Source organism: Myxine glutinosa, chromosome 12 (assembly GCF_964187855.1).
Source record: "Myxine glutinosa chromosome 12, kmMyxGlut1.1, whole genome shotgun sequence".
Taxonomy (NCBI): domain Eukaryota; kingdom Metazoa; phylum Chordata; class Myxini; order Myxiniformes; family Myxinidae; genus Myxine; species Myxine glutinosa.
In genome coordinates, this window is record NC_136272.1 from 42,144,198 (window position 1) to 42,169,246 (window position 25,049).

A 25,049-nucleotide genomic window follows, 5' to 3' on the forward strand; every position below is an offset into this window, starting at 1 on the left:
TACCAACACATAGCGAAACGACATGCTTGGTTCCAATTCTGTAAAATCGAACTCAATAGTTGCGAACGGCCCACTAGGCGGGGGTCGCCCCCCATCATGTGCATGTCTCGGTGGCGCCCCTCTATTGTGTTGCTGGCAGACCACACACGATCGGCACACTTCGGATACAATCCGTGACAGTCCTGGCGCTGCCCAAGTGTAGTCTATCTGTCCCATCACCCCCCTCTGGCACACATGACCATTCTGATGAGCCATGCGTGCCAGCCAGGGCAGTAAAGCCTGGGGTGCTATAGGTTTTTCATCAAGGGTCCACATTTCCCCTGGCCCAGGGCGTATCGCTCCTCGTTTGAGCCAGACCTCGTGTTCGGCCGTCGGTGCAGCATTTTGCAAATTTATGATATCGTCCTTAGTTGGTGTGGCGGGTGGTCCCGCAGTCGGTATGTCAGCAATCTGTGCGGCTGTCTTCTGTGCTCGTGTCACCATCGGCATGTTGCGTTCTATCTGTTGGTTGGCGGCCTTTCCTGCCGCCTCGTCCGCCCTTGCGTTGCCCCGGGCAACGTCAGTGTCCGCCCTTTGGTGGCCACGACACTTAATTACCGCGATAGCGCGGGGAAGTAAAATGCTTCGGAGGAGCCCTTCTACCAGCGCGCCGTTCTTTATCACTGAACCGGCAGATGTGAGAAAACCTCTCATCTTCCAGATGGCTCCTTTATCGTGGACTACGCCGTGAGCGTAGGCCGAATCTGTGTAAATGTTGACGGCAAGGCCTTCCGCCAAGCTGCACGCTCTGGTCAAGGCGCACAGCTCCGCCTGCTGTGCGGAAAATGTAGGTGGAAGACGCCCGCTTTCTACCGTTTCGCTATCCGAGCACACGGCGTACCCGGACAACAGAGACCCGTCCCATGCGCGCCTAGCTGATCCATCGACATAATATATACAGTCGGGGTATTCTAAGGGATTGTCCTTTAAATCCGATCGCACCGTGGAGACTAGCTGCACAACGTCGGAGCACACATGAGGTTCGCCCTCCTCAGGAGTGGGCATCAGTGAGGCTGGGTTGAGCGTCGTGCAACGTTCGATCGTGATGTTGGCTGCAGTGATCAGTGCGGATTCGTATTGCATTAATCTAGTGTTAGACAAATGCTGTGTGCTTCGCTGTGACAACAGCGAAGTGACGCAATGTGGTACTCGTAGCGTTACTGGGTGTCCCATAACAATGTCCGCTGTTCTTTCTACTGCGTACCTGGCCGCTGCCACGGCTTGCAAGCACACCGGAAACCCTTGTTCGACCGGGTCTAACTTTTTACTAAAGTAGGCCACCGGCCGCTCCTTATCCCCATGGGTCTGTGTCAAAACTGACTGGGCGAAACCTCCCACGGCGTGAGTGTAAAGGGTAAATGGTTTCGCATAATCCGGGAGTCCTAATGACGGTGCCGTAACCAGCGCCTGTTTCAGCCCGTCGAAACATCGCCTCAATTCATCCGTCCATATCAATAGGTCCGGGGCATTTGATTTGGTCGCCTCGTACAGTGGTTTAGCCAGCAGCGCAAAATCAAGTATCCAAGTGCGGCAATATCCCGTCATACCTAGGAAGCGCAGCATTTGTCGTTGCCAGCGAGGGCGAGGCAGCTCCATGATAGCGGTCACCCGTCCAGCATCCAATTCTCGTTTTCCATGCGAAATGGCGTGTCCCAAGTAAGTTACAACCTGCCGCACAAACTGAAGTTTTGGTCTGCCTACTTTGTGGCCTTTGGCCGCCAAGGCCTTTAATAGGGCCAAAGAATCCATTTCGCACGCCTCCTTTGAAGGGGAGCAAATCAACAAATCGTCAACGTATTGCAGCAACACTGACCCTCCCTTCAATTCCACATCCGCCAGGTCGCGGTGCAGCGCCCGGGAAAACAGAGTGGGGCTATCTGAAAACCCCTGAGGTAGTACTGTCCAAGTATACTGGCGCCCCCTATGGGTGAAAGCGAATAAGTATTGTGACTCAGGCGCGATGGGCACAGAGAAAAACGCAGAACAAAGGTCGATGACCGTGAAGTATGTTGCATCCGGTGGAATTGACATCATGAGGGTTTCTCCGTTTGGAACTAGTGGGTGTATGCCCTGTATCACCTTGTTCACCTCCCTTAAATCCTGTACAAACCTCCATTTGTCCTTTGACGGCTTTTTAACTGGCAAAATTGGTGTATTACATGGGCTGTTAGTTTCCACGATAATCTTCTGTTCCACTAGGGATTGAATCACTGGGGCTATGCCTACGTCGGCCTCAGGTCGTAGCTTATACTGTTTTACATTTGGCAAGCGCATCCCCGGCTGCACTGCTATCACTAGAGGTTCGGCGTCTCGCATCCGTCCAACCTCACCGTCGCTTTTGGGCCATAAATTGTCTGGCACCTCCGCTAGGAGGTAATCTGACTCACCCGGGTCAGTCAGCACTGCCCTCATGGCATAGGTGCCCTTAGGAGGCAACTCTGTTGCTTCGAACGTTCCATCCCTCCGTTGTGTCTTGAAGTCAATTGAGAACCCTTCGCCATTTTGGAGCCGTTTCAAAGTCCAACGGCCCTTCTTACTCCGATAACCTTGTAGGGGAACTTCACGTAACCTCCCTACCATCCAACCTACACTTTCCGGCGGCCACCCCTTGGCAGTAGTGAGGGTAACATGGGCGGCCGCTCCTTCGGGGTATCGGGTCAATGCACGCTGACTCGAGGTTAGAACTGCCTCGATTCCTATTCCCTCGCGGCCGATCCACATCCGTGACAAGTGTAGAGGCGTGCGCTCGCCCAGCTTTTCCTTAACCTTTTCTCGATAATTCTCGTCGTCGCCCGTTGCATCATAGTACGCAGTGCAATGGGGTGGACTATCCTTTAAGGTTTTTATCGAAATTTCGTGCAGTTGTAGCCAATCTCGCAGAACTGCGTTGTCCAAACACACATTATCTATGATATGCGTCCAGGTAGCCAGAGCCCCTTCATCCATGCGCCACCAATACACGGTGGGGCCGGGCCGAGACAATGCCGTCATTACCAAGTCGCGTTTAGATTCCGCGACGTCTACGAAAACTCCCTCCTCGGTACATGAGATCTGACAGCCCAAACGGCACAATAAATCCCGTCCCAGCAAATTCGTCGGGGCGGTAGTGGTCATCAAAAAAGCGTGTTTAGCCTCCAGCGGGCCGCATGTTACTCGCACTTCCTCCGAAATAGGAAGCGCTTGGGGTAAACCCGAAACACCCAGTATTTGAACGTTCCTGGCCGTAGGGCGCAAAGAGGGCAATTGCCCCTTGTTAATTGTGCTGCGAGTCGCGCCCGTATCTACGAGAAATTCTAATTGTCTTCCCTCCACGTCCAACATCATGGTTGGTTCCTCTGCCGGTGTCATGGTCAAGAGAGGACACTCCTTGGGCGACTCGCCAGCGTCCCGTCAATAGGCCCCTCTATTGTATTGGGGCTGAAACCCCTTACGAGCCTTTGGGCAATCACGTATCCAGTGTCCCATCTGCTTGCAATAATGGCACGGTTCCTGCGGAACCGGTGGTGCGGAGGGCATAGGTCGTCCCTCTACAGCGCCCCTTCCGCCCTGCCGGCGTTCTGGCGGCCCCCAATGTGACTGGTTCACTGGTTGCCACTGCGGCGGACCCCGAGGCGGGGCCCAGTTCCCCCTTGGTCCGTTCTGCATCCCACTATTGGGGGGTGGTCCGGGGTTTTGGAGAAGGGGTCTTGGTGGATACCAATTTTGGGGAGGGGGCCCTTGCACAGTCCAAGTTTGAGGGTTTTGAGGAGGAGGGGGAAGAGGGGGTGGTATTGTCCATTGTTGTTTCACCTCGTTCATATTAATTAGTCCAAAATCTTCCTCAGTACAACCGTCGCAGTTCTCATTTTCGTTGTGGATCCACTCTCCGTTGGGGAATTGGCCCTTATAGAAAAGAGGATAACAACTCCTCCTATGTTCCTCTGGACCTCGAACAGGTCCCCACTTCTGGCACTGTTCGTGTATGTAGTTCTGACTCTGATCCCCCTTTTTATTCTGATTAAATTGAGCCCGTTTCTCTTGGACAAACATTTGCAATATTTCCTCCTTAATATCCTTCTTCTCCTCTAGGGAGGAGCCCGGGCATTGTTCCAGTTTGTCGCATAATTCGTTGGTTGTCATTCCCTTCCAGCCGAAGAGGACGGTCTGTACCTGTTTCTTTAACACCGGCCGAAGCCCCTCGATTAGATATTGATTTACCAATGGTTGGGGTAGCCCTCCCAGCTGCATCGGACCCAGTCCTCCCCAGCGCGCAATGGCCTTTTCCAACCTTTCTCGGTACTCTCCAATTGGTTCTCCTGCCTTTTGTTTTATGGCCCCGATCTTTCCCCAATCCGGACCTCCTGCTGGCAACAGCGCCTGCTCAATAGAATCTAGCAGCAGGACCTTTAGAGCATCCCATTGCGCTTGTGTTAACAGGGGGTTTGCACCAGCCCTTGGGTCTGCCACCGGCCAGTGTGCTCTTTGTCTAGCCCTTTCCCATACCTTGGGTGGGAGCACGGACACTCCCATATGGGTTATGTCTCGATAGTCGCACTCGCCATCCAAAACCCAATTCGACATGGTCGGCACTATCTGCCGTGGATCCTCAATAAGCAAATGTTGAATCCTTGCCCGCATTACAGTTAAAGAGGATTCTTTCCATGGTACTCTTTCCCGAACCCCATGACCTGCTGCGTCAACCCCGATAACTTGTACAGGGCACAATGTTTTCTTTTCCTCTATTTCCTGACATTCCGATGGGGTAGTTGGTGAGGTCCTTTTCCCCTTACAACCTACCAGTGAGGGGTATAACCCATCCGGTCCTATCGGTGGTGGGAACCCTGCGATGTCGGTCCCGTCATCTATTCCGTTAGCCCCGAGTTGTGCAAACGGCCTTCCCTGGCTCGGGTGGTTCTGGGGTATCTGGGGCGCGATGGTAGCGGGGTTATAGGGAGGTGGTAGCGGGGGCGCAGAAAGGATAGGTGGTGCCTGAAACCCCGGGACAGAGCTTAGGACTGGGGCTGGGGAGGGTAGATTGGTCACTGCCTCCCCTCTCGCGGGGTCTGGTTTTTCAACGAGCGGCATCAGTCGCGCGTTGGCCTGCCTCTCTATTTCCTTAAGCGCTTCATCCTGCTCTTTATTCGCCTGTTTCCTCAGACCCTTGAGTTTTGTTACCTCACCGGCCAAGCTGGCCTGTTTCGACTTTGCGTGTCGCTTCATCGCTTCTTCCTTCCACCAGCCAAAGACTTTCCAATAGTCAGGCGGAAAGTGTTTCGTAGCCTGTTCGAACTTTTCTAATGTCTCATACAATACGTCCAATTTTTCCAGCGCAAAAGACCCTCCTTCGGGCCACGGTTCTCCTAAATCCTTCGTCAATGCAACCCATGACTTCCCTGGTCTCACAGCAGCATAGCCATACCTCTTAAACATAAAAAATGCTGGGGTATGTCTAAGCGGTTCACCTGCCTTTACTGTCTTATTACCCATACTGTTACCCATCCTAGGAAAATTTAGTTTACCGACGTAGCCTTGTACTCGTGAGGATCGCCCGCCTCGCGTTTACAGCCGTCTACCTAACTCTGAGAGGCTCGCAGTCTTGTACTCGTGAGGTTCGCCCGCCTCGCGTGGTACGGCCGCGCTACCTACTCTCCTGAGAGGCTCGCCCGCCTACACAGCCGTCTATCCTACCCTTACTGCACTTTCCTGGCGTCCTATGCCCGTATAATAGTTCTGATCTTACTTAAAACTAAAATCCCGACGTCTCCCGGGTAGGCCTCGGATCGGGACGCCGCCCTTATCCTTACCCTCACAACCCAGAGATCTATTACCCCTTAACCTCAGGCGCCCAACGTGGGGCACTGCTCCTTACGTAACGTTACCCTAACGAGTCCATAAACAATCAGTTGCTCCAGGACCCAAGCGGTCCGTAATTAAATTTAGGTTCGTGGAACAGGTATGAGCAGGGAACGGAACGTACGGCGACCGAGCAAGAGAGAGTGGGTTACAATTTGGACTGACCCCCGGGCTAAAAAGGAAAAAACAAAAGAAAACCACAGCTCACCTGACCCGGATCAATTGCCAGCTGGTCTCTCACCACTCCCTTGCCTGGGACCGCGTCCCGGACTGCCCAGACTGATCCCACCGCTGCCACCAGTTGTCGGATTGGGACTTAGGACTTGGGACTCAGAAGAACTCAGAAGAAAGGAGCAACGGATATATTTATTGGAACTCGAGTACTCAAGCTTGAGGACAGCAAAGTTGCATTGAAACTCACAAGGAATGACCAACAGTACAACAAGATGCTCTGAAATAATTCAATTAACATTGCTTTATATAAAGGAAAGTCAGGGGTGGAGTTAGCTCACAAGACACAGAGACAGAATGGGCTCATTGGGTCCCCCACCATAGTCCCATCCTGTTGTTCAGTTAATTAAAGGAAGTTCATCCAAGGCCAGTCATGGGTTAGCTTCTGATAAGGAGATGGTCAGCATTATGTGACAACATGTTTACAACTTTCTGTATAGCAGCTGGCTTGGGAAAGTACAAAGGGGAGTGGTCACTCGTAAAACTGTCAACTTGCAAGATAATGGCAAAAACAGGAAAAAGGCAAAGAGAGATAAGGGCCTGGAAAGGGGAACTAGAGATTGCGCCCACGCAGGCCAGAGCACAAAGGCAGAGAACTCCTTATTAGGATATTACACATCCTCAATGCAGTAGAAAGAACTCAGTATCATGAAAGAGTACAGTAGCAAGTCAAAACAAAACATAATTGGTTATACTTGGTAATTGGTAAAGCAGCAAGGATATAAAAAGGGGGAGGGGCATTACAGCTCCCTACATACCGCCCTTTTGGATCTAAGATACAAAGTTATCTACGAGCCAATCAAAGGCCTTTATTTCAAACACCTCCCCCCTCCAACCCTCCCCTCCCCTACTACCCCTACTCCTCCCCTCTCCCCCTCCCTCTCCCATCCCTCCCCCTCCCCCATACCCCTCCCCTCTCCCCCTCCCACCCCCTTCCCATCCCTCACCCTCCCCATCCCCCCCTCTTCTCCCCTCTCCCCCTCCCCCTCTTCTCCTGCAAAATCGGCAGTGTATCAAATACTTGTTCTCCCCACTGTATGTATGTATATATATATATATATATATATATATATATATATATATATATATATATATATATATATATATGTATATATATGTATATATATATATATATGTATATATTTATATGTATATATATATATATATATGTATATATATATGTATATATTTATATATATGTATATATATATGTATATATTTATATATATGTATATATATATATATATATATATATATATATATATATATATATGTATATATATGTATATATATATATGTATATTGTCGCGTAACCGTGATTAACACCACAGTTACGGATGACCGATTTGCGAGACTTTAACTCCCGAGGCGAACACTCAATGGCGGACTCAAGTTCAACACCAACGCGCGGAATGGCGGGGCGCAGCGAAGGCTCCGCAACCTTATCTATTAAAATCAAACACCCAGGAAAACTGCGTTCAGATATTATGTACAAAAAGTAATATAAGGGTTTATTAGGAAAAGTAAAGCCAGTGAAAAAGCCCGCCGGTAAATCTAATAATTCTAATAAACCTAAATCGGGACGTCCCCACACGACTGACAGCAAACACAAACGAGGGAGATTAATCACGAAAATAACACGTCCCGTCGTTCAAAATATACGCGGAGATCGGGCTTATCTGTCTTTGTCGTCTTGTATTGTTGGTGTCCAGCACCGCTCCTTCCGGCCCGATCGCACACCACGAGGCCCCTCGCTCCAAGCACCACGCGTCCGACGCAGGCCAGCGGCTCCACTTGACCAGGGACAGGAAGGACTCCTTTCAACTCCACTCGACTCGACGACGCGGGAGTGCTGGCAGCCAAGTGCCAACGAACTGCTCAGTGCCAACTGGGTGTGCTCTCGTGTGTCTCCTGCGACTCCCTACAACCCGAACTGCACTCGAACTGCGACTGGAATGGCGTGTCCTCTCCAACTCTCCACCACCGCTCAACTCTCTGGTGCCTGCCTGCGTCTGCAGTGCCTGCCACGAACTCAACTCAACTCTTGAAATGGCGTCCGACCGTCGCCTATATTGGTGGCCGATGACGTCACATTGCGCACTCCTCAGCCAATCAAAGCCTCCCGCGACTCCTGACATCTCCCCCGTTACGCGACCCTGCGGTCCTGGCATAACACGTGCCGGCCAGGTTTTTAGGCCTTTGGAGGTGTACACGGTGGCGGCCAATTGTGGTGGTGTTTTTGACCTGGTTTCCTGTCAATTTAATACGAAGTCCTTGTCAGGGAAAGGGGATTATTTAATGTTGCGCTAAGGACCTAACTAATGTTTATGTGGTTTGCAGTGCCATAAAGGACAAAGGTTTGATTACTAGGTGATACTCACAGGGGCGTTACCTTTAATCCCTCACTATTTAACACTCGGACCTCCAGGTAGATCCACAATCATACATCTTACCCCGACAACCGCCTGAACATCAATAACTTATTACATGTAGAGTCCCTGTCACGACAGCCGAATACCTACCTATTCAGATCTACCTAGCTCTAGATGTTGCATTACCAAATTCATAACACAGTCCCCCCCCTGGAACCGTAGCTCCTGCAAGGTTCACCGCAGGGCTACCATTCCAGCCTTAACACTTACTGTCACACACTTAATTAACCTATGAAATAAATCAGGAAGGGCTGTGGGAAGTGAGTCGGACTACCTACCTACACTTCCTTAACATGCTGAACCCCTTAACCATCATGCAAGTATGTACATCTTCTTCGTTGTTCCTGTGGAGGGAGGAAACAACAACACACAACACTAACTTAACCACAAAACTTAACCATCTTTCCAAAACTCAAAACTCTAACCTTTGTACATACCCCGGTCTACAGACCGCGTCCCCCGGTGGATGCCACAAGACACAACCTTACCTGCGGGGCCATCCCCAATGCATCCCACTAAATTTCCACGGGCCCTGTCCAGATGTTACAGGTGAGTGACACGGCTCGGTGGATTTCGCCCACATTCATGCAACACAGACCCCTTAACCACTCATTCTCATTCCATAGGTCATCAAGGCATTTCAAAAATCAACAAAGCACTTATTTCAATACACCCCCTGCAGGACCATGGCATTGATGTCATTCACGTGTGTGTGCATTCCTCAACTAGGCAGCGGGGAGGTACCGCACAAAAGATGGTGGGGGCGCATCAGGCTGTGGTGCCCGCAGTCCCAAAAACAAGTCAACCGACTTACAAATTCATTGCCCCCCCCCCCCCCTTTACCTCTTGGCCCCGTGACAGCCCAACAGCCCCTTTCCGCCGTTACCTCGCCGGTGAGGGTCTCCACACACACCAGGCTCCTTTGCCTCCTGCTTTCACGCAGCAACACGGGTCACCGGGGGACTTCCTCACCCCGCGGCGCCCAACCAGACCCTCCACCGACGAGCTCCAATTTCCAGTTACCACCGGCTGCCAGGGGTAATTGCCGCAGAGGGGGGCCCGCAGGCATCGCTCCTCAGAGCTTGCTCTGTACCTGCGGACACACACACCTTCCCCACCCATGGTCCCCAAAACACACTTCCTCCCCCGCTGCCATTCAATTCTCCACACAACTCAGCACAATTCAGTACAATTCATAGATGGTGTAAAAGGTGTTACAAGGCTTGCCATGGCCTGCTACATGTGAAATCCCCCCAGTTCACATTTAAACCATCACATCTTCCCAAAAGTACATTTCCAAAAGCACAATTATCATCCCTCATTATCTCCAATAATCATCACACACTCTCCAGGTTCCACTCTCACGACCACATCAAAACACATAACCACAATACAAAAACATACGCCACCCACAAGACACTGTGGCTCCCATTCCATCCCCTCACCGGCCATGTCATCACTCTCACCCGCCTCCCAACTCCAATTTACATGTCCCCAATTTCCAAAGCAAGTCCTGAAGCCTGGGACAGTACTCCTCAAAACACTCACCTCAAGTGCAGGTAGTTGCAGGTTGGTCAGGTCCAAGAGCGTCATCCACCCTTCACAATCCCAAAATTTCACATTGGGCCTACCAAATACTTCCAAATTTCTCTTTTGTCCCCACTACACTGGCAGGTATGTGGATCCGCATCCAACGGTGATCATCACTACACAACTACCTGTGGCCACGACAGCTCTGCACCTCTACCGTGCAAGGGTCACCGGGACAAGGTGAGCAGTCAAAACGCCAACATGGCCCATGAGTGTCCATAAGGGTGCGACCCACCATCCATCCTTCGGCCCCCCTGCGAGGAACACAGCTGCAGCAGCCCCAGCTGGCCAATGTGGTGAGCACTTGCTGCCACAACACACACTACCGCACACACAACCTCGGCCCTGGGGGGCACGGTCGCAGTGCGTGGCATCCCTACAGCCACGTCCCCTGAACCTCCCCATCATCCCCCAGTCCGACTACAGAACTGCAGCCCCCCAGTGCTCACCCACACTTGACCACACCAAGGTCCAGTCAACAGCCATGCTCCACCAGGAGACCCACCCAGAAGACATGGTCCACACACCTCGGACACGCACAGCACCACGTTGACCCTCAGGCTACACAACTACATCCCCATCATCCTGCGTCCCAAATATCAGCACAGTTGCCCCCGCCACCAGTTGAAAGCTGTGTCTTGCTACCCTATTAATTTCATCACAGCCTCCAACACTTTGGTCTACACACCTGGATCAATAATGGCGTCACTGTACAGTGTCCACCATGGCATTTCAAAATCCACCCTTAAATTTCCATCTAACCCACAGATTACCCATGCCAAACATTTGTCACATTTTACTAACCTCACCAAAGAAGGATGCTTTGCCATACACATGCCAGCCGAGCATGGCCCATATGCTCGGCTCGTTACACATCTCCCGATTCACATCCCCATGGCTCTCTTCCCAACCCGAGAGTCCATAAATCACAACGGAGCATCTGTGGAAGGTCACTCACACCATCACGTTCCACAGATGCCCCAATGGTTGTCCGGCAGGCTATCTCCATCCCTGTCCATTCGGTTTGAACCGCGTCCATAGACCAACCACCATGCCAGGTCACCACATGCTGGTTGTCCCAGAGTCCCTGGAGGAGAGTGCCAGGCCGCATGCCCGGGTGGTCACCACATCAGTCCCAAGTTGGCCGTCCACAGTGCCACCACCAAAGCGCGACCCACAACACCTCCCCCTAGTGGTCCTCAATATTTGCCATCCCAGGCTTGAGAAACCACCTCGGACCTCCCTGGAGGTCTTAACCCCCACCAGGGTCCGGTGACCCTGCCGGCCCGAGCCACCAGCTCGGACGGCGCCCCGACGGACAAGGGACGCCACACTCCACCAGACCCCCCGTGGGACCCAGGTCGTACCTCGACACCCAAGGCTGGACCCCACGTCCAAATCTCGCCATCACAGCCCCCCAGCTGGCCGGCATACCCAAATTTTGAAAGGGGCAACTTTTGCCCGAGGCCATCACCCATGACCTCTCCATGTCCAAATCCCGCAGCCCGGGGACCAATCCCCACCATGGCTGCTCCAAATCAATTTCCCATTGTAATTTTATTTTACATTTTATTTTACAAATTTTCATTCCCATTGCCAACCCGCAGCTGCAGGGAACAACCTCTACCACCGGTTGTTCTGCCCCTCCCTGCAGTTGATCCAAATTCCCTACAGGGACCAAATCTCCAGAAGCTCTATCTCCCGATCCTCCAAGATCCAAATCCAGCCCGGAGCCAACACACTCCCCCAACTGGTTGTCCAATTTTGGAGCCTCTGTTTCCAAATAGCAGTGTACAGTGAGCGTCCCCTCGGTCATTCCAACCACCTCCTCGAACCAACTCACCTCTTCCCCCAGACTCCTTTGGGCCTGAACAAGCTCTACTTCCATGGGACTGTCACAGGTCTCCAGCCGCTGGATCAACTCATCCTCATCATTAGAAATCATTCCTGGCCCCGCCAGGCTTTGATCAATATCCCCAATAAATACCCGGTCCGGCTCTATCGCATGGACCCCCAAAAACTCTACCCCCTCTTGCTCCGCACCACCGCCCTGGTGCTGCACAATTCCAAATTCATCCCCCGGTTGGGGTGTTGTGACATCCACACGGTCCCGATAAACAACCAGGCCAGAATGTGGGAAACATTCCCCATTACAACTCTCACATTCCAAATTTCCTTCCCCGCTCACCTGTGGACTCTTCACGTTTACCTGCAGGCATTCCCCCTCTACCTGTACACATTCCCCATCCACCTGTGGACATTCCCCATCCACCTGTGGACATTCCCCATCCACCTGTGGACATTCCCCATCCACCTGTGGACCTGCGGTCTCCCCATTTACTTCAATTGCCATTCCCTGTGCAATTCCCAATTTTGCCATTCCCGGCTCCTGAGCCCCGTACTCTCTCCTGTTCCCAATCTAGCTTCCCCCCGTTCCGATTCAATTTTTGCCACCTTTGGCTTCTCCTGTGCCCCCATTTGAGTTTCTACTTTACCCTCAAATTTCCCCAGTCTGTCCGTAATTTGGTTTTGCACTCTCCCTTCTATGCCATCAATTCGTTCCCCCAGCTGCTGTGCCATTTCCCCAATTTTTCCTTCCATACTGTTTTCTAACCCCTCTAACCCATTTTTCACTCCCTCTATCTGATTCTCCTGGGCAGCCATTCTATTTTCTACCCCCATTAACCCATTTTTCACCTCTTTTATCCCGTTGTCTAACCCCTCAAAATTATTGTCTAACTTCCCGATTTTCTTGTCTAACTCCTCAAAATTATTGTCTAACTTCTCACCGGTACCCCTCGCTTCGTCCCTCATTACCCCCATTTGGTTCTCCAATCGCTCACTCTGAGCCCTCATGTCTCCCATCTGCTTTCCCAATCGCTCACTATCGGCCCTCTGAGCATTTATTAAATTTACTATGGTCTGGAGATCTATCGGGGCCGTCCCAGCGGCGGGGAAAGTTCCAACGCTATCCTCCTTATCCCCCATTTCCGGCTCACTCCCGACGCTGACGGAGGCCTCGCTGCGTACTTCCATCTCGTCAATTTCCGACATCCGCTTTCCGGAAGATTGTTTCCCGCGCGCGTATTTATTTTAATAATTCCAGTAACACAATTTAAATTTGACGAAGACGCGATATCGCGCTCCGTATGCCCAATTGATTACTAAATTTCTCCGCCTCGCCTATAACAATTTTGCGTTCGAACGTCGGGCGCAATGTACGCCCGACCGTGTCGATGTCGCCCCGCGGACAAAAAAATTTGTCCGACCGTGTCGATGTCTCGCCGCGGACAAAAAAATTTGTCCGACGGGTTCAAATCCTACACTCCTGACACCACTTGTCGCGTAACCGTGATTAACACCACAGTTACGGATGACCGATTTGCGAGACTTTAACTCCCGAGGCGAACACTCAATGGCGGACTCAAGTTCAACACCAACGCGCGGAATGGCGGGGCGCAGCGAAGGCTCCGCAACCTTATCTATTAAAATCAAACACCCAGGAAAACTGCGTTCAGATATTATGTACAAAAAGTAATATAAGGGTTTATTAGGAAAAGTAAAGCCAGTGAAAAAGCCCGCCGGTAAATCTAATAATTCTAATAAACCTAAATCGGGACGTCCCCACACGACTGACAGCAAACACAAACGAGGGAGATTAATCACGAAAATAACACGTCCCGTCGTTCAAAATATACGCGGAGATCGGGCTTATCTGTCTTTGTCGTCTTGTATTGTTGGTGTCCAGCACCGCTCCTTCCGGCCCGATCGCACACCACGAGGCCCCTCGCTCCAAGCACCACGCGTCCGACGCAGGCCAGCGGCTCCACTTGACCAGGGACAGGAAGGACTCCTTTCAACTCCACTCGACTCGACGACGCGGGAGTGCTGGCAGCCAAGTGCCAACGAACTGCTCAGTGCCAACTGGGTGTGCTCTCGTGTGTCTCCTGCGACTCCCTACAACCCGAACTGCACTCGAACTGCGACTGGAATGGCGTGTCCTCTCCAACTCTCCACCACCGCTCAACTCTCTGGTGCCTGCCTGCGTCTGCAGTGCCTGCCACGAACTCAACTCAACTCTTGAAATGGCGTCCGACCGTCGCCTATATTGGTGGCCGATGACGTCACATTGCGCACTCCTCAGCCAATCAAAGCCTCCCGCGACTCCTGACATCTCCCCCGTTACGCGACCCTGCGGTCCTGGCATAACACGTGCCGGCCAGGTTTTTAGGCCTTTGGAGGTGTACACGGTGGCGGCCAATTGTGGTGGTGTTTTTGACCTGGTTTCCTGTCAATTTAATACGAAGTCCTTGTCAGGGAAAGGGGATTATTTAATGTTGCGCTAAGGACCTAACTAATGTTTATGTGGTTTGCAGTGCCATAAAGGACAAAGGTTTGATTACTAGGTGATACTCACAGGGGCGTTACCTTTAATCCCTCACTATTTAACACTCGGACCTCCAGGTAGATCCACAATCATACATCTTACCCCGACAACCGCCTGAACATCAATAACTTATTACATGTAGAGTCCCTGTCACGACAGCCGAATACCTACCTATTCAGATCTACCTAGCTCTAGATGTTGCATTACCAAATTCATAACAATATATATGTATATATATATATATATGTATATGTATATATGTATATATATGTATATATATATATATATGTATATATATGTATATATATATATATATGTATATGTATATGTATATATATATATATATATATACACATATACATATACATACACACATATATATACACACACACACACACACACACACACACACACACACCACATTTCCCTGTCCCTGATATAAGGGGAAGGGTAACCAAACCAGACAAAATTACTGTGGAAATATCTAAAGTAGGGATCTCTTTTGTGTTGATTGCGACTCCCCGGGTCTTTCTAAAGCCGCAACAATATATATAGCACGATATCTCAAAAATGGTTCAGATGAAACTTGGTGGTCATGTTAGGTGTGTGAGACAAAGACGAATTTGTTCGATTTTGGTAAACATCTGAATCTGGATGTGAGAATCATTTAATTTTTAACAAGTCAATCTTCACCATTCAGACGTGGGACCAAAAACGATATATAGCATTATATTTCAAAAAGATGTAGATGGATTTTGATAAAACTCGGTGGATCAGTTGGTTAGATGACGAGAACAAGCCAATTAGAGTTTGATTCAGGTCAGCAGATCCGGCCTATGAGTGGGATACAAAACGTAAACTGTTCAGCCTGGTGGAGGGATGCGCTCTACCTCGTGTCATTCTCGTTATCATTGCCTTTTTCGCCTCAGATCAGTTTTTTTGTCACTGAATATTTATAGCTCACTCTTGCCTTCCCGAAGGTTGCATATGCAAGCTGTACGCTTTGTCGTTCTCGCAGCATTGTTCAACATTTTTCAGAAAACTTTGAAAAGCCCTTTACCCCGTTGAAATTATGAATAGATTAGTTGATTGGAAAGAAGACCGTAAGTCTAACAGCAGCGTAGCTGGGCTTGTTTTATACTTTAGTTGAAGAGGATAGTATGACCTGTGTGGAGATACCAGTAGGCAAATATTATAAGTATTAAATTATTTTGAAGTACTCCAAGTCTCTAAGCTGTCTGTCACCATGGAGGTGAAGAAATTGCATTGAGACACTGGTTCATTCTATATGTTTCGAGTCAACAATGAACCAACCATACACCACTTCAATCCAGTAACTTTGTTGTCACGACAAAGGGATTGCAGTGTTCGGATTATATTTACTATAGTATTATTATTAATATTATTATTATTATTATTAATAATAATCTGAAGACGATGTTACTGTATTAATAAACTGATGCTAATTCCTTACTCCCACAATAATTAGCACACCGCTTCTCATCACGTCATTAACAAACCATACACCGCTTCAATCCAGTAACTGCAATCACGACAAAGAGATTGCAGTTATGATTATATATATATATATATTTTTTTTTGTTTGTATACTGAATCGAGGCTCGTGAAAGAGCTGACATTTACTTCACAAACAAATCAACCAGACAAACAAAATATATAAAAAGAGGGAGCGGAAGACAAGAGAAGGGGAAGCACACAAACACTTGAGAGCACACAACATTTAAGAGCAGGGAGATGTGTGGGAGGGAGAGGGCTTGGGGGGAGGAGACGTGGGAAGGGGGGGGGGAGGGGTGGGAGAAGTATAAAACACAAGGACACTAAGGACTTACAGGACAGAAGTTGGTATTTCAAAAAAGTGGAATTGGGGTGAAATTAGCGGGGATAGAAAAGATCAAGTTTTTGGATGGGGGAAGATAAGAGATGGTGGTGAACAGCTGTTTTAAAGACCTGGAGGGTGGAGTGGGATTGAAGAGAGTGAGGGAGTTTGTTCCAGAGGCGGGAGAAAAGAGGAATGAAGGAGTGAAGGTGAGCAGAGAGTCTTGATTTTGGCAGTTTAACCATAAGAGGGTTGCAAGGGACATGCATGCATACATACGGACAGACAAACACTGTTCTAGACAGCATTGCCCTACGGCTACGCCGTGAAAATGGTTCAAAATATTAGGCATGTCAACTCTCAAAATAATGACCTGAATATTAGACATAACAGGCATATCTGACCTTTTTGTGATGCATGACATTTATGTAGTTCGTACTTTTACTATTTCAGCATTTATCTAAGGCTAATGGTAGCTCTTGCATACAAGTCATCTGCAGGAAGAAAAAAAAGCCACACATTCACATGCATAAATTGTACAAACATTTGTTTCCAATGAACAAATACACATGGTAAGTGGGAATTTGAGCAAGTGTTATCAGCATCATGAGTTTTGGGTACATATGTGAACACCAAACAGACCAACTCTAGTTCTTAAAATCTCGAATTAGTCAGTAAACATTTTTCCTTTCATGCAAGAAAATTATTCTGGGATTTATTTGCATTCATGCAACCTTGTATTGCATGCAATCATTGTTTTTATTTTGAAATTGTAATGTGATGAATTACAATCCTTGGTTTGCACTGTGGAATAATATGTCGCATTGAGGTTGCTTTAATGTGCTTATGTTTCTTTGCACATCTGCAGAAGTACGCGACCAAAGTTCCAAACTATGTATTCCAGTTGAACAAGCATCGTAATGCTGCAGTTCAAGTAATCACAGAGGATGAACGACGACGTCTAGTTGAAAAGAAACGCAAGGATTATGAAGATAGCCAGGAAAGGAAAACAAAGCTGATGAAGATTATGGAAACAGAGAAACGACAGTTTGTAGAACTGGATGAGATTAAGAGTGATGGCGGAACTGATGCTTCAAGTAAAACTCAAATCAAGCTCACTCTTCGGGGTACAGACAAGGCCAAAGAAAAAGTTGCAGAAGGCGAATCTTCAAAATGTGCTGCAACAAAAGCTGAAGAAGTCAATGGAACACAAGGGGCGAAGAAGGAAGCGTTCAACAGCAAAGCATCCAAACAAATTTCAATTAACCTTTCAGGGAAGACATTGATTCCACCACCGGTGACAAATGTGCCGACAGTAATGGCAAACCAACCCAGAATTCGACCCAAGCTACCCTTGCTTCCAATATCCCAACGAAAGCCCAGTTCTTTAGTCCCACAAGCGATGCAGCGCCCGGTGCCTTTGAACATGTTTTTGTCTATTGGTGGAAAACATTCTGCAAAACCCCTCCCTGTTGTGACAGATGACAGATTGATGCAACAGCAACAAGAGCAACAGCAACTACAAGTAATGATGCAGAAACAACAAAATAATAAAGAGTTGAAAGAGGAATGTAAACATTCTGCGATAACACAAGTGGTAAAAGAAGACAATAAAGAAGGGTCATTGAAGATTCCTGACATTAACCTGCAGACTTCAACTGAAAACGCTAAAACAGCGGCAGCTGACAATGTGGATAAGAGGGGACTTGAAGCAGAGATGGGGGGCTTTCATGAAATGGCAGCAGTGGAGAAGGGAAAAGAAGAGGTTCAGTTTCCACTTGAAGAGGAAACTTTTGAGGAGGGAAGTGCTGAAAACATTTCATCAATTGAAATAGAAAGAGAGCAGCCTGTTGCAATGGAAATCGACATGACTTCAGACAAAGTGAAAAAGGAGGAAGAAGAGAATCCAGAGAAAAGTTGCGTGACTGACAAAGCCAATACGCCAGAGGAGTGTGCTCCAGGAATCACTGAGGTTTTAGAATCTGTATTGGCCATCCCGGTACCGCGACCTTCAATTTCGGATGAGCAACCTGTTGCAATGGAAATCGACATTACTTCAGACAAAATGAAAAAGCAGGAAGAAAAAGAGAATCCAGAAAAAAGTTGTGTTGGTGACCAAGCCAATTTGCAGGAGGAACATGCTTCAGGAACCACTGAGGTTTTAGAATCTGTGTTGGCCAGACCTGTACCGCTACCTTTGATTTCGGCCGAGCAGCCTGTTGCAATGAAAATCGACTTGACTTCAGACAAAGTGGAAAAGGAGGAAGAAGAGGAGAATCCAGAGAAAAGTTGTGTAACTGACAAAGCCAATACGCAGGAGGAGTGTGCTCCAGGAACCACTGAGGTTTTAGAATCTGTGTTGGCCAGACCTGCACTGCTACCTTTGATTTCAGCCGAGCAGCCTGTTGCAATGAAAATCGACTTGACTTCAGACAAAGTGGAAAAGGAGGAAGAAGAGGAGAATCCAGAGAAAAGTTGTGTAACTGACAAAGCCAATACGCAGGAGGAGTGTGCTCCAGGAACCACTGAGGTTTTAGAATCTGTGTTGGCCAGACCTGCACTGCTACCTTTGATTTCAGCCGAGCAGCCTGTTGCAATGAAAATCGACTTGACTTCAGACAAAGTGGAAAAGGAGGAAGAAGAGGAGAATCCAGAGAAATGTTGTGTAATTGACAAAGCCAATACGCAGGAGGAGTGTGCTCCAGGAACCACTGAGGTTTTAGAATCTGTGATGGTTATCCCTGTACCGCCACGTCCGATTTTGGTTGCACAGCCGATGATGACGCGTCGCCAAACACTTCTGGCTTCAGCGAATGCGCAAGAGCTTCATGATATTTTCTACAGTGGTACGAATGTTGAAAGAAAGGCTTCTGCTCCAAGTGCAGCAAATCCTTGTGTTGTCAGTAAGATGCCTTCTCTGTCAAGTGATGATATTGGCACTGAGGAGCAGGCTAAAAGTGAAGATCCAGACACCAGTCCATCTTCCAAAGAAGAATCGTAATAAAATTGACGATTGTGATGATGTGAATTGTTTCGAAGTTTTATTTGTTGTCACTGTGCTGCTCTTTTTCATACGCTGCCCCTCTTATATTATTGTTTTTACTATCTGGTTGCATCAAGCAATGTTCGCACTGTTTTATGATGCAATTCCATTACCACAAAAGGTTAATGATTCAAATTGTGGTTGTACTTTATTTGAACGCAGAAACTTGCGACTTTACCAGGCTAACGAGTAACATTTTCATTCTTTACTTAAATGGTGATGTAATTTTTGTGTATCATTTTTGTTATTGGGAAAAAGAAGTCGACTGTAATTGTGATTTGCTTCTAAAATATTGGCTTTGAAAATTTGGTGTTTTAGTTTCTTATTTTGGTTGTTTTGTTGCCATCCGTTTAAATACCCCGATTTAAAATTCCACTGTAAGAAGATACAGTTTTTCGAAGTTTGTGAAGCCTTGGCTCCATTATTGATGAAGCAATTTATGATTTGGACGGAGAATAGTGCACATGTATTCATCAATCTAATATGTTCGATCTCGTTTCGGCCATCGAGTTTATGGGATTGACATCCATGGTAATGGACGTAAAAGCTCGACACTTTGACCCGGAATCATCTTAATAATGCTCTTGTTTCATGTTATTTTTTTTCAATAAATGACCTTACAAACGTCTTGCTATATGTTGTCATTTTCCTTTAAACATTGGTATTTTAGAATTGCCTGTTGAAAAGTATCGATTTTCCCCAAAAATGCCTTCTTTGATGGATGTACAATTCCGACTGGTGTAATAAAGTGCTTCTTTGCTTCCGAATCCGAATGTCAGGATTTTCCTTTTAATATATTTTCGAGTAAATCCTGCTTCGCAAAATTGAATGATTTTGTGGCTAAACATTTTTGACCTTAAATGGGCCTGTCGTCATGTGATGCAACCCTCTTGTCAATGTTTGATGTCATACATATTGCCATTCCACCTCGAGAATATCCATACATGTGAGGTCAAAGTGTCTTTGTTGAGAAATATAGGTGGATCAGAGATTTGCCCTCCTTCCCCTGCCCTATGCCTCACCAACCCCCGTTTTTTTTTTTTCATTCTCCTTTTCTAATGATAATTTAACATATTTTGTATTTGGGGGGGCGGGGGGGGGGAGGTATGGGGCAGCAGCAGATGCAATGTTGAGTTTCTGCAGTAAAAAGTATGTGTATCATGGTGTAAACAAAACTTTTTGATCACGGTCACCTGTATAACCTCTTCCAGATTGATGAACCCCAGTTGACGAAACAGCCATTCTGAGGTTTTCTCTGTTAATGTGACTTTAATTATAATGTGTTGCCTCATCGTGGTCTGGTTGGAACAGCTGTGGTAAATTGAGATTACACACCCTTCACCGAGAAGGCTTTATGAAACAGCCTTCCTTTTTATTTATTACCCTCGCCAGAGGGTATTGCATTTGAGTCCGTTGTTTGTTTGTTTGTTTGTCCACACAATAAATATTATTTTCTCTGCAACCATTGGTCCGAGTGATAGGAAATTTTCACCATAGGTGCAACTCCACCTGTATAAATTTTTTAATGATAATTATGACGTCATAGGTCACGTGGTTCGGCCGCCATCTTGGAAAAATCGAAAAACTTTGCAAAAACTCGATATCTCGGAAAGTGCTGAATAGAAAAAATTGAGACATGGCTCATTGTAAAGACCTCTCCATGGGGAATAAAATATGTTAATGATGTCATAGATGCCTCCATTATGACGTCATAATTCGACAAGTACAATACTTCATCCAATCAAGATGAAATTTCTTGAGCGACATGACAGCATAAACTGGTGGAGAAAAATTTTAAAAAATGACGTCATCGGTCACGTGGTTCGGCCGCCATCTTGGAAAAACCGAAAAGCTTTGCACCTCCATATCTCTGAAAGTGCTGAATAGAAAAAAATTGAGATATGGCTCATTGTAAAGAACTCTCCATGGGGAATAAAATATGTGAATGATGATGTCATAGGTGCCTCCATTATGACGTCATAATTCGACAAGTACAAAACTTCATCCGATCAAGATGAAATTTCTTGAGCATAATGGAGGAATAAATTAGTTTCGAAAAAAAATAAATGATGATGCCATTGGTCACGTGGTTCAGCCGCCATATTTGTTTTAACCCAAAAGCCTTAAAAAACCACTAAAAATACTTCCTGGCGAGGGTTTGCAGTCTTTGATTGCTGTTTTTCTTGTTTATTGCTTTTGAAATTGAAGATTTTTCAAGTATATTGGTCGGTTGCGTTTGTTATTCTGTCTGTTTGTTTTTCACTCGCATACAGGTCACAATTCGAAACCGATCATGAAACTTCACCAATTGTTGAGGTCGTCACAATTGAGAAGCTAATTGATTTTGAGGTCAAAAGGTCAAAGGTCAAACTTTCAAAATCATCAAATTTCATCTGATAAACCATCAATTTTTATCCGATTGACTTTAAAATTGAACAGCATTTGTACATTGGGTCACTAAATAGGGAAACCAACTATTTTTGAGGTCAAAAGGCCAAAGGTCATCTTGAGGTCAAACTTCCAAAATCAATTTTCATCTGAAAAATCATCACTTTTCATCCTATTGACCCGAGCTTTGATCAAGATCGTCAATTTTAATGTTGCTGAAATGGACAATTTGATGGATCAATGGCAACCTTTTTTGGGGTGGGGGGATGCCAGTATAGTGCTCTGCATGACGTCTTCTTGTTTTTGTTGTTGATTGTTTTCGTTCTTCCCTGAGCCTCAGCAACTGTATTAAAAACATTTCTCTTTATATCTTAAGCTGGAAAATTTACAAGTCTGAAAATCCCAATCTCTTGCCTTGCTCAGTCTGTTAGGTCTCGCATATAAACCACCTGAAATTGCATGCAGAAAATGGCAGGATTTGGACTACCGCCCCCATTCTCCTTTCTTTTGTTCTTCCAGGTACATATTATATATATATATATATATATATATATATATATAACCCCTTTTTTCATACACCTGTTTTGCTCGTTTAACTGTGATGTTATGGCTGGAGAATGATACTGTGCGTCTGTGTTGTTGTACACCATTAAAGTAAATAATATATTTACATTTTTTATTTATTCTTGTCGGCTCTTAAAGATTTTGGGGATATGTCGTTACCCGGGAAGCTCCAAAACTACCAAGCTGTTAAGACTTTCTTTTCTTTTTAAGAAGAAATATACTATGTATTTTACTGTATATTTGATATCCTATGTATTTGTCCATTTTTAAGAAGCTCTAAAACTTTAAGTTAGGCAGCGTGATGGTTAGAGCGTATGTTCTGAGTCTGGGAGGTCGGCGGTTCAAACCCCAGCCGAGTTATACCCACGACTTTAAAAATGGTTCCTGTTGCTTCTACAATGAATGCTCAACATTTTAAAAGGATAGATAGAGCACCGACAAACTACTATAGGTTGGCAATATTAGTGGAGGTTTGATGGGTATAATGCCCTCCTGAATTGAAGTTTCTTGGAAGGGAACTCAGATTATTATTAAAACAAGGAATACAAAAAACATTTTTGAAACTGTAAAAGGATACCAAAAAGTATGTATGAAAAAAACAAAACAGGTATAACACAAGAAATTATCATGTGAAGCAATATTTACTGCATCTTTCTGTGAACAATTTTGAGTCAGTGGCTGTACACAAAATACGTGACTTTTTTAGCAGTATTTTAACTCCCTACTCCCTCCCTTTGGAGGCTTTGTCTCGGTGATGCTTTGTCTTACTGCCACCCAAAAAACATGTGACTGAATGAGAGCAATTCCACCTTTCTAAACTTCGATTTGCTTCCATTCTGCAAGTTTTTTTTTTATCGGTGGCATTCGATAGCTCAGTCAATGAGTTAGCGTCGTCTTCGGCTTCCCTCAAATTTTACAAACCTCTCGTTGAACTTCCTGCTTTCTCCTTTTGGGAAATGCCCTCTCAAACCTTGAATTAACGATTTTAACAGCACCTCTGCCATTTTTGGATGAATTCAACCAAAAGCAAGGTTGTTCTGAAATTACATGTCCTGTCGTGGTACACAGAGTCGAGGCTCGTAAAAGAGCTAACATTTATCGAACAAACAAGCAAACAAAGTATATAAAAAGGGGAGTGGTCGACAAGATGGGGAGAGAAGGGGAGGAAGCACACAAACACAACATTTGAGAGCAGGGACATCCGGAGATGTGTGGGAGGGAGAGGGCTTGGGGGGGAGGCAGGACAGGTATAAAACACAAGGGCACCAAGGACTTCCAGGAAAGAAGTCGGCACCTTAAAAAAGTGGATTTGGGGTGAAATTAGCGGGGGTAGAAAAGATCAAGGTTTTGGATTGGGGAAGATAAGAGATGGTGGTGAACAGCCGTTTTAAAGACCTGGAGGGAGGAGTGGGATTGAAGAGAGTGAGGGAGTTTGTTCCAGAGGTGGGAGAAAAGAGGAGTGAAGGTGAGCAGAGAGTCTTGATTTTGGCAGTTTAACCATAAGAGGGTTGCAGGCAGATCTTGTGCGACCTGCAGGAATATTTGGGAGAGAGAGCTGGGGGAGCAAGGCCGGAGAGGAGTCGGTAGAAGACGGAAAGACCACCAACCTGCCTGCGGTGAGTAAGTGAAAAGCCCTCGGAGATAGCTTCATCGCGGGAGATTTCAATGATTCTGAACGCTTTGGTTTCAACAGCGTGAAGACGAGCTAGGTGTGAGGCAGGAGCACCAGCCCAGAGTGGAGAGCAGTACTCCATTGAGCTGTGGATGAAAGCCTTGTATGTGGTGAGGAGCTCAGGTGTGCCAAGGAAGGACCGCACGACGGAGGATGCCCAGTCGGCGACTGGCTTTGGAGGCCAGCTTGGAAATGTGGTTTTCCCAGGAAAGATCATGGCAGATAGTGAGACCCAAAAGCTTGAGTGACAGAACTTCTTGGAGAGGATTATTCAGAAAGTAGATGGGAGCGTTGTCCAGTCGGTCTTTTCGGAGAGACATCGTAAGAGTGTGAGATTTGTCAGAATTGAAAGACATGTTCCACTTGTTTGCCCAGTCTGTGATTTTGTCCAGGTCTGCAGAGAGTGAGGAGGCTGCAGACTGCCGATCTGAGGGATGAGGAATGGAGCGGCAGAGAATGGAGTCATCAGCAAAGAGATAGAGAGGATTTTCAAGAGTCAGAGAGATCATTGATGAAGACCAGAAAAAGCACAGGGCCCAGAACACTGCCTTAGGGAACTCCAGCCTGAACAGGAAGAGGAGATGAGAGAAACCCATTCAGGGCCACATGTTGACCGACTAGAGAGGAAGTCCGCCAGCCATGCGTGGAGATTTCCATGGATACCAAAGGAGGAGAGTTTGGTGAGCAGAGCGGGGTGCCAGACCGTATCGAAGGCACGTGATATGTCGAGGGAGACAGCTCTAATTTCCTGTTTGGCATTGAGGACCTCCATCCATTGTTGAGACAGCAGATGCAGCATGTCCGGAGTAGAGTGACCTGGTCTGAAACCAAATTGATGATCAGAGATCAAGCCATTGGAGAAGAGGAAAGATTTCATATCCGAAGCAATGATGGATTCCATGACTTTGCTGATAATTGGGAGAAGGCTGATTGGTCTGTAGTTGCTAGGATCTGTTTTTGCACCTTTTTGTGCAAAGCGGTGATGTTGGCTGATTTTCAAGCAGATGGCAGTTGACCTTAAGCAGAGAGAGGGA

At 47.0% G+C, this 25,049-nt stretch overlaps 1 protein-coding gene across 3 annotated transcripts in view; it reads left to right on the plus strand.

Annotated features, from left to right (window-relative positions):
• Positions 1–20,019, plus strand: part of LOC137437944 (uncharacterized) — a 102,016-nt gene extending 81,997 nt beyond the window's left edge. For all 3 annotated transcript variants that reach the window (XM_068132723.2, XM_068132722.2, XM_068132725.2), the window contains exon 11: positions 17,217–20,019. In XM_068132723.2, the coding sequence (XP_067988824.2) occupies positions 17,217–19,349 (2,133 nt within the window). In that variant the 3' untranslated portion in view covers positions 19,350–20,019. The remainder of the gene's footprint in view (positions 1–17,216) is intronic.
• The last annotated feature ends 5,030 nt before the right edge of the window (positions 20,020–25,049 follow it).